This window comes from Numida meleagris, chromosome Z (assembly GCF_002078875.1).
Source record: "Numida meleagris isolate 19003 breed g44 Domestic line chromosome Z, NumMel1.0, whole genome shotgun sequence".
NCBI lineage: Eukaryota > Metazoa > Chordata > Aves > Galliformes > Numididae > Numida > Numida meleagris.
Window position 1 is genome coordinate 35106754 of NC_034438.1, and position 14890 is coordinate 35121643.

General features: G+C 38.6%; 1 protein-coding gene across 4 annotated transcripts in view; it reads right to left on the reverse strand.

Moving 5' to 3' along the window:
* Positions 1-14890, reverse strand: part of APBA1 (amyloid beta precursor protein binding family A member 1) — an 88565-nt gene that overhangs the window by 23560 nt on the left and 50115 nt on the right. For 2 of the 4 annotated variants that reach the window (XM_021380714.1, XM_021380711.1), the window contains exon 3: positions 10883-12091. In XM_021380714.1, coding sequence (XP_021236389.1) covers positions 10883-12034 — 1152 coding nt within the window. In that variant the 5' untranslated portion in view covers positions 12035-12091. The remainder of the gene's footprint in view (positions 1-10882; positions 12092-14890) is intronic. The other 2 variants (XM_021380712.1, XM_021380713.1) reach the window with 1 other exon arrangement.

Genomic DNA, 14890 nt, shown 5'->3' on the forward strand with positions numbered 1-14890 from the left:
GCCATTTCTCTTTATAACACTGGCATTCATGAAGGGGCCATCAGAGAGATAAGTCTCCTTGACCTGCTGTGTAGTTTTTGAAGTATTACAGTATCACAGGCATTCAACTGCACAAGTGGCAACTATTACCGTAAGGATGCATCCCATTCCCACGAGCTGCATAATATTTTTGTATTAGGATTAAATACAATGGGTGAACACTATTATCAACCTAATAATAGCACCAGTATATTTGTAAGACCAAACTTCAAAGCAGTAAACAAAAAAAAAAGTAAAGCATATTATCATTTATCATCAGCTGTTTCCACACACGCACAAAAAAAAAAAAAAACCACCTTTAAAATGCCAGAGAGCTTTCATATTCACACACTGAAATGATAACAATTATAAATGAGGGCTCTATCTCATTTAAACCAGTTGGTTGCTGACAGTTGAAAATTTTGCACCATTTAAAACATACAACAGTTACTCCATTTGCACTACAAATACCTTCACTGAGCTATCTTCATCTACAAAACTAAGCAGCCACGAAACTGACAACATAGCCTTCCACATGCTGTTTGAATGTTTGCTCTTTTTTTTATTTTCTGAGGGGAAAAAAAATAAAAAAGAAAAAGAAGAAGAAAAGAATCCTCTTCCCTGACCAAAATTGTCAAAACCAAATATAAAACTGCCTACAAAGTTTCTACATGAGAACAAGTACTGTCCATGAAAACTTTTGCACCAGCAAAGTCATCCTTTGAAGAATAAACACTCAGTTTTCTTTCACATCACAATGCTTGTTCAGAGCTACCACTTACAATCCACAAGGGAAGAATGTAGTCACAGTCTGGAAGTAGCTTTTGTACCCATAATGAAATAAATTGACAAATCACAGCGGACAACTTTCACAGCTACTGTACAAACCAAAGTCTAAAATAAATGCTTAATGACTGCTTCATTGTCCAATAACAAAACAAGTTCTAGAAGCCTAACAAAAATGCTCTCAGAACAAACAAAATACATGCATGTGAAGCATGCTGTTATTACATAAAGAGGTCTATCAGTGGAATGAAAGTGTTTTTCTGAAGTGCAGTGATAAAAAAGTACAAGTTGCCCTCCTGAATATCTACTTACGTTTTTCTTACGATACTCAACCTGGTACAGCCAAAAATTCTCCATCTCAATTTTAGTGCTGTTTGATTCTAACTAACATGCAACTCACTCTACCTGAGAAGTCTTCCTTGCTATTGCTCAGAGGAATTCAGTAACAGAAGTTGTAACTGGAGAGGAAGAAGCATTGCATTGCATGGAACCTATCCAGGTCAGCCCAGCTGGCTCCTGAATAACTTGTGAAGAAAAACATAACCAACACTGAAATTTCTTCAAATACAACCACCTTCTCTAGCTTTATAAAAGCAATGCTGTTTTACCTGTTCATAGTAGAAGAATATCTGAAAACAGTAAAACCTTGGGCCACAAACAAAACTGGTACAGAAAGGATGAAATAATACTTCAGCACAGCAAGATGAAGTTAAACAAAAGACCATTAATTATAATGTCCACATACAGGCTTCTTGGCCAGAGAACAGCAAATTAACTCTTCCTGTACACTAACTCCCAAGAGACAACTGGGAGTTTAAATTTAAAGCAAGGGCTTCAAATTTAAATAACCTCAGTGATGAAAGGTCCCCTGAGTGGTATCCACATATATTAAGCAAAGGTCAAAGCACTACGAAATTTTCAGATCCTGCATGCAAGTACAGTCAGATTCATAATTTTGCAAGCAGTGCCCAGTTGTTTTGTCTATACATTGTAATTTATTAAACGATTTCTTGCTATTGATATAAAACTGACTTTCAGACCATGACTGCATTCCTTGTACAATGTATACAGTGTTATTAACCATTACACATTAAGTATGGTTATGAGCTAGTGTTGAAGTTGTTTTTCTTTCATTCAGGAGGAGGAGGAGGAAAGAAAATGCACCTAAATTCCACAGCTAAAGTTTTTAATAAGCAAGCCACCATGGTTGTCCTCTTTTAGAACTTAACCCAAAGTATACCCCATAGAAGACAACAGGAATCAGACCATCAATTTAACAGATGCTGGATTAGGACCTTGAGTTTGTCAGCAACTCTCTTACAATCCACAGAATCTCCAGTTAAGCAGGATGCTATGCATATTCACTACTCTTCTTCAGAAAGACATAAAACAAACTCTGTCTGATAATGCAAGTAATAACATGATAGTATTTAGAATCATAGAATCATAGAATCACCAAGGTTGGAAAAGAACTCTAAGATCATCCAGTCCAACCGCTCACCTATCACCAATACTCTCCACTAAACCATGTCCCTCAACACAACACCTAAACGTTCCTTGAACACCTCCAGGGTCGGTGCCTCCACCATCTCCCTGGGCAGCCCCATTCCAGCGCCTGACCATTCTCTCTCTCGAAGTATTTCCTAGCGCCCAACCTGAATCTGCCCTAGCACAACTGAAGCCATTCCCTCTAGTCCCACTGCTTGTTAAATGGGAGGAGAGACCAATTCCCACCTGACCACAACCTCTCTTCAGGTAGCTGTAGAGAGCAACAAGGTCACTGGAGCCTCCTCTTCTCTGGACCAAACAATTCCAGCTCCCTCAGCCCCTCCCCATAGGACCTGTGCTCCAGATCCTTCACAGCTTCGTTGCCCTTCTCCGGATACACTCCATGGCCTCGATGTCCTTCTCGTAGTGAGGGGTCCAAAACTGAACACAGTATTCGAGGTGTGGCCTCACAAATCTTATATAAGTCTGATTTCTGATTCTTAAGAATGGAACTAAAAATTAGATTGCTAGATCTTAGGAGCATCGACATTTTCTCACATTTCCTCTGGAGAAGGTCCGGCAGGAAAAAAAGCTCTTAAGTAGTGCTAAGAGCTCTGTGAATTCAAGTTAGTGACTTGTGACTGCTATATTAATGTATGGAAATGACAATATAAAGGAAAAAACTTGATTTTACTTCTTCGCTGCTAGCTCAGTTCATTAGAATAAAAAAAGAGTAACCGTCATTTTCATGTGCCAAATACAAAAAAAAATCTCTCTCGGATAGTTAAGTACAACACTTAAGTAGTACAAGACCATGTGGTTTATAAGTAGAAATGCTTTCCAGGGCAAAAAGACAAAAATCACTTGATACAAGTGACCTACCTTCCACTCCTACCTATTGCTACATCAATTAGCTACCAGAATATGATACTTCTTTGCCAAAATTGCCTATTATCTTGTTGTAGATTATCTGCTGTGATTTGAACAGTTCAAATTCTGTTCACTAAATATTAGATTGACACCATCAATATATATAAACAGCTTTTAAATAACCTCAAGTACCTATAAAGAATAGAGCTGAGAGTTTACAATATAACTAATCATTATTACTAGTCTGCTTTGTATAAATTTGCATTAAATGTAGTGTTAAAATGAAGGCTTTGAAAAAAAAGAGAAAAAACTATTGTACACATACATGCATATTGTGGCACAATCTATGGAATTCATTTTTTTACCTGTGATATGAGAACGAACTCCAGTTTGTCCTCTAGTTAAAACTGTGACACAATCACATCTCTCTGCATAACCAGCACACTCTGCATCAGCTTCATAAGTGGTTCAGGACATCCTCTTAACACCGCTAATTTGTGCAGATGATAACAACAGGTTAACTTGAGGGAAGATAACTGACTGATCTGCTCAATTGAGAACAAAACATTTAGCAGCTGTAGGACCTCTCCATACAGAAATGCCAGGCACCCCAGGTGACTCCTGCTACACATTCACTGACTGAGAGGCACCATTCTTTGTTTCAATTAGCAGACCACTGCCCTAGGCAGGGACTCTGCCTGACCCCCCGATGCAGCTTCTGCTGCAAAAAATGACCAAACAGAACACTGGTAAGATACTTGCATATGGTCAGCAAAACACTATTTCTGCAGATTCAGATAAGGTCATGCGTAACTGTCCTGTGAACACAAGAAAGACGGGTTATGTTTTGTGTGTAGATTAAAGTGATCTGCAGCAATAGGATGTGCCAAGGAGGTCGTGCATGATCAAATATGAGCTGTAAGATCTTAGAACATCAGCAGTTTGAGGAATCTTGGTTTGAGGAGACCTCACTGGTTTGGCTGAAGATGCCTGCTGACAATGAAGCCTCCTGCCACTGAGAAGCAGCAGACAATGACTGACCAGCTTACTGAGGGATATGAATGTCCACACAAGTGCTAAAACTATGAATAATCTAGCTTTTTAAAACACTGTCTGTTACTGTCTGCACAATAAGACAGATGCATAATTCTCCACTAAAATTCACTGAGGCTAAAAAAATTGAAGTTTTTATCTGAGCCATGATTGCATACCTACACCAAAGTCTTTCAGAAAAGATTCTGATCTGTTACTGTTTTTATTACTAAATCTTAGATACAAAATACAAATATACCTAAGAATAAGAAGAACGTTAGATTTGATGCAGAAAATTCAGAGTGAGCTTACAATATATGTAACTGAGTCTGCTAGGGGAAGACAGCCCTTTGCCTGTTTCAAAGAACCTCTCAGCCACAGGAATCAGGAGCAGTAAACATGCAGTACTACAGTCATACTCTGTGGGCTGGTAACTTCTTAAGTCTGTACAGACTCTGACTGGCCATCAGACAGCACACAGGTAAAGAAGGCAGGGTCCGTCCAGCAGAATGTACAACAGAAGGAAGGCTGCCAGCACAGCAGGACTCCTGGAGCGGGTTCAGTGCTGACTGCTTTTCCCTCTCAAGTATGGACTTCCACAGCTGCACTTTGCTTGAATTCGTGGTTTGAACATAGTTCCGTGAATCAGTTAAAAAAGAAATCATCTAGAGAGCAATTGCCATCATGAACATTAATTGATAAGCATGTCACAGAATCACAGAACACCCTGAGTTGGGAGAGACCTACAAAAGAGAGACCTCTCATCAAATCCAACTCCTGGCTCTGCAAAGGACTACTCAATATGCAAACTCCATGTCTGAGAGCACTGAAGGTTAGAAGACCACGTAGCACAGACTTACAGGACTAATGATAGCAAGTGAGGGCACAAGCAAGTGATAGAGCAAAGAATAGTGTTCTACAATTGAGAAATGCCAATTGAGGATAACATGAAAACTTACTCATAGTCATAACTCTTAAAGAATTGGATGCAAGATGTAGTGATTTGGTACAGGACCATAATACTAAGGAAAATGGCATCTCAATTTTCTCATAGACAACCTTCAGCTGGTACTCCACTCAGAAAAACACACATCACAGGACCACAAGTGTATATCTTAAAGAATGACAACACTAAATGAATGGTGTATTTCGTGCATGCATATTTTCAGGCAGATGACAGTGCACTTCCTGACATTCTTTAAAAAAAAAAAATGTTTTTTTTTTTTTTTTTTTTTTTTTTTTTTTTTTTTTTTACGTTACTTGTACTGCATTTTCTTTTCAGCAGTACCCTCCCTCAGCTACTAAGAAACTGTGACTGGCTTTCTTCTGTGTGACTGATGAATCATCATAAAACTTTCTGCCCTGGGGATTAAAACATATATAATTATTTTCTTAAACTGGGCTTTCTATATAATTTTAAGACTGTGATCTTGACAGAAGGATGACCTATACTCTTTGTGCTCAACAAAGAGTTTTAAAAGGTTCACTCAGAGAAAGAAAACAGTATCTTAATAATACAAACTCATATTTATTTCACTTCTATTCTTTCACTCCCTCCCAGTTCATCTATTAGTGAAAACTGCTTAATTATTTAAAACAGACTTCTTTATTCCCTTGTTAATAAAACATCACTCATGTTCTGGAAAAAGTGAAGCAACTTCATCTCCATAAAGACGCTCAATTTCTGGACTCATCACAATTGCGAAAATCCTACAGCTGAGAAGTCAAGGATTGAAATAAAATACACATAACCAAAAAGAACAGAGATGTAAACAATGCAGCACAGTTCTGTACTGTGTGAAAAGCTTGCCTTAAGCTGTGAATTTCCACCTTACAAATCCAAACCATCTACGTATACAGTCTGAATTTGTATTAGGTTTTATTCTAATGATCCACCATCTCAAGTGTCTGCAGAGAAACAGAGACTGTAGCCACTGCTGAGAGATCTTTACAAAACTGAAGTCTCAGAACACAGCAACACAACACGCCTTGCAGGTCAACAAAATAGTTTTAAGATCTCTAACTCCATAAATAACTGAACAGACTTCAGAGTGAAGTCATGGTATTTAGTTTTGAAAACAGGGAATTTTTCTCCCTCAAAACCACTGTTTTCTCCTGATTATGGCAGAAATAAAGTAGGTAGCCTGACTCTATTCTTTGGTCATGAGAAGACAGAAATACTCCTTAAATCCCAGCCGAAAAAAGATCTATTTGAGTGCTTGCGCCTTCTGGTGCATTTCTCAGCAGGTCCCTGTATTTCCACAACATAAAAAGCCACTATTCCCACAGCTCTCTGACATTTTAAAGATGCTTTTTAGGCCTTTTGTACAATTTATATCCCAGAATATTCCACCTTATTCTGAGTATCTCCTACGCATAACTATTATTCCCTTTTCCATTCTGCATCCATGCACTGCAAGCATCTTCTACTTAGATCTTTAAACACAATTTCTGTGCTTGTCTAGGTACACCCACAACACATCTCTAATGGAGAATCTGAAAAGAGTAATAGGCATGAACTACCTAAACAGAGTAAAGGCCTTCCCTTCCAGAGAGATCACTGTATGCGTTGAGAACAGTATCCCCTTAGAGTATCCACCGCTCTCAGACATGCATACCATAAGCTTCACGCTGGTCTCCAACTATAAGCATTATTCAGTACCATATGAATAGAGTATCTCCAGTTTCACACTGACAAAACCTAAGCTAACTGCAGCTCCACAGCTCTTTTCCATCACGGATCAGTTTCCTGATGTCACATTTCTCATAGCTGAGCAGCTCTAACTGTTACTGTATTTGAAAAAGATACACTCATGAGGCTATATCCAAGTGACCTCCTACTTTGGTTTTAAAATGTTCTCAGATAAATAGATTTTAGAAATGTACATTGATTTTTCCTATCTCATGTGTCGAACTACAAAAAAATTTAGTGTATTTATCACAATGACACAGAGAATTGTTCAGCTTATATCAAATACACGAGTACTATACCTTTCCACAAACCAGCTGGTACATTTCTTACCCAAGAGAAAGCATCACTATAAAAGGTGCACAAGACCCACTGCAGCAAATAGTCACCATTGTTAAATATTAAGCAGATAGTTGGTTACCCTATTTATTTATTCACACAAGCCCGCTATCTACCTCCTACATCACTACACTACCAGTTTATTACAATCGAACTTTTCATGGCTGTTGAGTAATTTGCATTCTTTGCATACTTACAAAACATCTTCTGTGGGGAGAAATACACAGGAGTATCTGAAATTCCTGGCAGATTAAATATTGAGTGTATGGGAACTGCTGAGTCATGGCCTGAACTACTGATTGAGTAACTGGAGGAAAGACCCAGTCAGCCCTGGGAGCACAGGTGAAGGCAATTCACTGTATGACCGGAAGGGGTGGAACCAGGCTCTCAGGCCTCATTTAAGGGCTGACTGCCACTAGGGAAGGATCTCCTGGAGATCCCTCCTTGGTGGAAGCTTTTCTCTGCAAACCCAGAATCTTCTGATATGGGTGAGCTACCTACTTCCCTTCCCTTATAGCACCTTGTTATTGTGCTGGTTCTTCCGCTTCTTTTGTGGCACCTTTTCCATTGTGTTGGTCCTTCTGATCACTACAGTTGAGTAAATGTGGAAACATGGCTTCTTAAAAACAAACAGACTTTTACTCAAGTGATCTGTATCTTTCAGCCATGCTTGTTGCGTAAGTCTTTCCTAAGTACCAAACTACAACCAGCTGCAGGCTAGCCAGAAAATTCTTGATTGGTAGCTTCTCAAAATAGTCTCTGGACAGTACAAAATAATCTTCATCCACACAGTTTTCTATAAAATTATCATCCAAATGCTCAGCACTACGGACTGATAGTCACTTTCTTGTGAAAAAAGGAAAAGAGTTTGTCATGCTCAATGACTCTCAACTGGAAATCATTCTTCAGGCTCTCTAGCTGAATCACTCTCTCTTGATTGAAGTGCTCCTAGCTAAACAAAGAGTGACCACTACTTATCTCTAAAAGAGACACTACCAGTCTGAGTATCACATGGTTAACTATACAGAATGATTACAAATATTTCCAAGCAAGTATTACCTCTAAAAGCAAAATGGTTTTGTTAAAAAAACAGTGTGGGGACAATTTTCAAAGCAGACCTCAAAAAATAAACCATGCAATTTCTATCATTCATCTGTTTCTCCATGGTGCTTCTGGGCAAAGAAAAGCATGTCTGCATGAAGGTAAAGCACAGCCTCTCTCTGCCATTCCTTCTTATATCAAAAGCAAATCTTAGTAATCAGATTGAATTACATCTCTGGCATAGACTGATTACACTGAAAAGCTTGTGTTTGAGATACTGTTTCTTTCCAATGGGAGAAGGAAAATCTTCATCCAGATAAACAGGCTTTAGTTACAATTCCACTGTAATTGATCACTCACAGACGCTTAGTATTAACACAATTTTGTCCAATTTACTGCTATGTAATTGTAGTAATGCTCTGTTTAAGAAAGCATGAGCTATGAGTATGAGCTGAACTCTGATGTGAAGAGTCCACTCAAGCATACATCATACAATCTTCAATTAGAAACAAAATCCCTACTCAATCCCAAGTCTTGTACTATATTCTTCTGCAGTATAGACTCCCCTCAATCCGCTACAGATCTTCCAAACTATTACTCAACTTACTTTCTCTTTCCAAGAGCACAGACTGTTTGTACATCTACAACCACCATTTAACTTTGCACAGAGCTATACTTATCATCACCATACATCACTGTTTTGATTGTAGCTGGAAGTTAACTTCTCAGTCAGGTTCTTATCTGACAAGCAATGAAAAATACTGAATTGGTGCAAAACTGAAACACCAAAGTATTTCAGTATGGATATCAATATTGAGGGAGATTGATGGAAATCTGTTTTGAGTATTGTATGAACACACCAGGCTGAGTCCTACTAGAATACCTTAGAAAATCAAATTCTGCAAAGTGTACTAATACTTTGGAGATCAGCTGGCACACCTTCAGAAAGGACTCAGTGCTCTGTGGATCCACAACCAAGACTTGCTGAAAATGTCATTCATATTGGGTGTTATGATCCAACAGTCAGGAACCAACAGAATGTTCTCTGACCCTCTCAGATAAAGAGAGCACTGGAAGGTATATTCTAAGGACCAAAATGTACAGTAAAAGTGTAATGTCATCCATACTCAAACACCAGCAGAGCATTACTGAAAGATTTTGGAAATTTCTTATATTAAAGATACCTGTTCTCTTACACAGAACAATCTGAAAATGTTTCTTTAGCTTTCACAAGACTGCTAATCAATTCTGTAACAGACTTGATGTAAAAAAAATATTAGTAGGAATAGTTTTTGCAGAATAATTTATTTTGGTTTCATTAAAAATTTCAGTGAAACTGTGAAGAAACAAAACCAAACTCAAACACACTCATCACTATGTGTTTCTAATAGTTTTCAAACAGAAATAAATCTGAAAGCTACTTTGCTAGCTTGCATATTTGTCTAGCAACTCCAATCCCATGCTCCAAAAATCTCTTCCCATTTGTAGAAAACTAGCGTTCATAGTTTGGAAGACAGGTTAAAAAAACAAACAAACAAACAGAAGTGTGTAATATATCTACATGGCATGTGATCTTTTTTCACCAGCTGAATTTCCTTTGCAGAAGCTGAGGTGTTCTGGATAATTCTGACACATTCCTAGAAGTTTAGAGTAATTTAGTTTAAAAGGTCAAAAAAATGCACAAAAAGTTCTTCCAAAACAACAAAGGTCAGAAAAAACATTCCACAGCAATAAACAGGATGGAGCAGATGTTTTCAGTGCAGTGCAGCTACATGGCATGGGACCAGCTCAGAAATTGTTTTTGCCTGGTAGGTTTAGTATCCCAGCTATTTCCACATCAGGCATAAATTTAACACGGTTAATAGTTGTTTATGAGTTTATTTTATTAGACATGCAGAAAACCCATAAAGTTTCAAGTAAATGTTATTATAAAAGCAGCTGGAACCACAAACTGTGAACTAATTCTGATTCAAATTAAGCCTCATGTCAGAAGAGTTTGAGAAATGTTCATGCTGTATATCTGAATAATGGTCTTCGATACTTACTTTGCTCGAGATCAAATATATTTTACAATGTTAAAATACTAAAGATCAAAGCACATTTCTAGAGAGTGCAGGTAGAGAAAGCCAGTGCAGCTTTTCTGGAACCTGAATCTGAATATGCGACATCATCATAAATAGAATTAACATATTTTTGATGGAACTTTTAACATTGCTATTGAGACCAGACTTTTAACATTGCTACTGAAACTTAGAATTAACAGGAAAATGAAAGGCTAAATTATACAAGACAGTGTTTGGCAGCTACTCTAAATATCCCATGGCAATGAAAAATAGAACAGCAAGTGAAGAACTTTGTGTGTCACATCCCTTAATAACTTAACTTGGGTCAGCAGTGCTTCAACAAGAAAATTTTGGTCCACTTACAATATACATACATACATGTTTACCTCTTACATGCCCTCTAGAGTACAGACTTTAAATAGGCAAAGCACCGCATAATTTACTGAAGAATATGTCATAGAACATGAACAAAGTTCACCCTCTCTCACTGCAACGTACACCACCATTAAAGAAACAAGAAATACATAATTGAGAACTGAAAGCTTTGTGTACTCACATCTCCATCTAGTGGCCTCTGGTCGTCAGAATCCCTGGTTGGGCTGATGTCCTGCCGCATCACCCAGATAGGCTCCTTCGGTTCATCCGGAGTGTAAGGAGAACGGACGGTTCTTGTCTTCACTTCCTCAATAGCCTCTTTAATATCCTTAATGGCCAGTGAAATCGCATCTCTCTTTTCCTTGCTGTACCTCTGCACAGTTTCTTCCGAGCTGGATGTAACTCGAGAACCAGGTGGGAGCTGGCCATTGCTTTCGTGCCCCCCACCAGCAAGAGCATGAGCATGCTCCAAACTCTGCTCAGCCTCTGGCATGTCTTCAGCTGCCTTGTCCAAGCTCTGGGAGCTCATGCTCTGCTTCACCTCTGCCACAATCTGATCAATATCCTCCTCTTGTTCATAACTATCCATTCTTGGGTAGGGTGCAAACTCTGCCTCCTTTTCTGGGCTGTCAGACTCTCCATCAGACCGCTCATCATAATGGTGAAGGCGGGCACCAAGGGCCTCCTTGCGGTAATTGTCAGCTTCCTCCCTTTCCCGTTCATACAGCTGGATCCCCTCTCTAGCATCGAGGTCTGGTGTATCCCCTATCTCCTCATACACATGCTCCTGCAGTCCATAGTCAGCATAAGGCTCAGCATACTGCTCATCCTCCCCTCGGTGGAAGAGCCGATGTGTGTAGACATAACCCGAGTAGGCTGCGTTCATGGCTTCCTCATGTTCGATGGAATGGAAGTGTAAGTGATTGGGCAGTGTTCGGTTATGAACGGCCTCACCATGCTCAGACTCAGCATTCTCTGTGTATTCCTCAGACTCAGGCCTATACTGCACTGCATATGCACTCTCATCTTCATTTTCCTGAACTCTTTCTGTGTCGTAATTATCCTCTACTGTGGGTATTACATCCCCTTCTGCAGTATCTGTGTGATTGTGGAAGCCACTCTCAGTGCTGGCTGACCGAGCTAACATCCCTTCCTCCTCCTGTCCAGACAGGCCGCCTTGGCTGCTGTTTGTGTGCCTTGGATAGTGAGTTGCATACCGCTGCTCCTCTTCCACCTCTGAGTGCTCCAGGTCAGCCTCCACTGACTCATTTACTGCTCCATTTGCTGGCTCTTCACTTACCTCCCCAGCAGGCGGTCCAACCAAATGATTCATGGCAAGTTCTGATGGGTAGGCCACTTACTCTACTGACATTTTGTCAATCACAGCTGGAAATAAATAAATAAAAAAAAAACTATGAATTTACTCTTAGAAAAAGCAGAGCCCATGAACAGAAGCAACAAAAGGCACCCTTCTGTTCCCAGCAGATAAACTTCTGATTTCATCAGCTTTGAAGTCAGAGCACAGCCAGCACTACAGTACAACCTCCTGTACAAATATTCTTCAACAGCATGAACCAACCATGATTCCCTTGGGCAGTGCTCTTCTCACTTTTATCAACAAATTCTTTGAGGAAGAATCATTTCCAAGCAGCTCCTTGGAGGTCTTTCTATGGACTGCTGTGGCATTTAAGTGACAATGAAAGGCATGCATTAGAAAAACTAACATTGCCAGGGGCTTTAACATTGTAGAGGTATGACAGAAATATTCCACCACTTACCTGTAGCTCACAATCTCAGCACAAAGGGAGGATGTAGTAATGTAAAATGACAGATTTAGTCCCATCACTGCAGTCTGCAATTGCTAAGATACATGACACCTATGCAGACTACATTTCTTTAATAGGGTATCTCCAGCTGAGCTGATCACCCTATGCACTTTTGAGATCAGAAGAGACAAAAAGGGAGTCCCAGCGTGCACCTGAAGTAACCTGTTTTTTTTCCTAGGGAAGCATATGATGGCTAGATTCAAGACAGATATCTTCATGGAATCTATTTGAAATCATGTAAGACAGATGACTCCTGCACCAAACATCTTTCCTGTAACATGAAGCAGCATTACCAATTCTCATAACCATGACCACATTGAGACTAGCAAGGCATCTTAGCCTTGCTGACCAAGTGAAATCCTCAAAAGATGATACAATAAAGGCCAAATAAACAGGAAAAACCCATAAGAATACAGATTAGACTATGTGAGTTTCTTAGTAAAAGCAGGATTAACTTCCTCAGAAGGTTTCATCTGCATGTAACAGCTTCAGCTATTCTGAACCTTACTCTACGTTTAAAAATGTCATGAAAAGGACATCTTTGGTATTCTAAGTTAAACTGTATGTCTATGGGTAAAATACATCTCCAGCCTGTGTTTTATTGATAAGTATTAAGAGAAAAGATCTATAAAACCATGCATCAAATACCAGTGAAAAAATTAAAATTAATGCAAAATAGAAGTAAATACTCTGAGTACAGACAGAGAGGTCTAGATGACAAATAGCTGAATAAACAAAGTCCAGAAAACAGAGCAGTGAAAATACAGATGAGAAAACAATAGTAATTTCAGCTGCCCTCTGTCAGAGAATTTTGACAGGCAGGGAAGGCTAGATGGAAGCTACTCGCACTACAGCCCCAGGGGAAATCTAATGGGATCAGCTTCCACACCAGCAAACGCTCCTCCTTGTCTTTGCCACACCTATTGTTTTAGTCTAAAACTTAAGAATTCTTACATAAGTAAGGAAGGAAGGAAGCAGAATATAACACTGCCCTTGTTCCAGACTAATCTTCTCATTTTCAGAAGCAGTCCATACATATTTCTTGCAAATTTGGCATGCTATGTTTCAGCCCTAAAATTTGACCTTTTAATCTCCTTCACAAGGGAGGAAGAAGTACAGCATACCTTAATTTCAAAATTACAGTTTCAAAGTAATAGTTAATGCATCACATGAACTGAACAGGTAAAGATTTTCTATACAAATTAATCCTGTTTCAGAAAAACTAGGAGGAAACTCAGTTTGCTTTTTCCATCCAAAGAATTCAATGACAAGGTAAAGTCTTTTACAGCTAAGGTTCACTGGAAAGAATGGACAGATGTGTGTTAAAACTACCAAAGCAAGCATTCCTCTGCCCCCAACACAGAACAAGAAACTACTATTTAAGGAAACAACAGTACTCCAGAGCTTTCAATTTCAAGCCCATAAAAACAGTGAAGATGCTAATGCATAACAGCCCCTTGAAAAGTTCATCCTAAATTAGATTCCCTTTCCCTTAATTTGCACGGAGATAGAATTAGGTTAAAATAGAGGATTACTTAATAATTTTTATTTAAATATCTTGCACTCAAACTCGTATCTAAGTATCCTTCGCAGAGAAAAGGTAGTACTTGCTAAAAGAAATGAAGTTATGCACAAACGCATAATAATGACCAACTTTCTGAAATCCTTACCACATATACCCTGACACACCTTTAATTGAATGACAGTAAGTTAGAAGAGAAGGAAAAATACAACTGTATGAAGACTATCTATACCAAAAGTCAAATAAGCTACCAGACGCCACAAAGTTTAGGACAACCAAATTTCCAATAGTACCTGAAAATATGTGATTCAATTTTATAAGTCTTAACAGAAGAATGCAACACAATAGCTTACTATGGACAGATAGCACTGCGGACAGGTATAGCTGTAAGAAATAAATCAGAGGGATTACAGACCATACTAAATATTCTAAAGACTATCCACAAGCCTCAACATTTTCTGTATGCAAAATGGATGCTTCCACAGTAATATTATTACAGTTATGAAAGAATGATCTCAGGCTAATTTCATATATTGAAATTTCAAGGTTGCATCTTTTGAGGGGATGAGGAAACTTCAAGCTTTCTACCAAGGAAGGTCCTATTCCAGTTGCACCTCCTCCAATAATTAAATTTTACTTTTTTACTTTGGGAAAAAAAATAAAAATTAAAAAAAACATTGAAATTGTGATTTCAATAAAGAAGAATTCACTAAACTGAGGATCTGAATAAATGTCTCAGTAATCTTCAATGAGAAGCAAGCATCTAAGTATATTCATTCAACTATTTAACAACCAGTCTTTAAAATACCAATTTAAATTTCAAGATGGATGTTTAACTAAA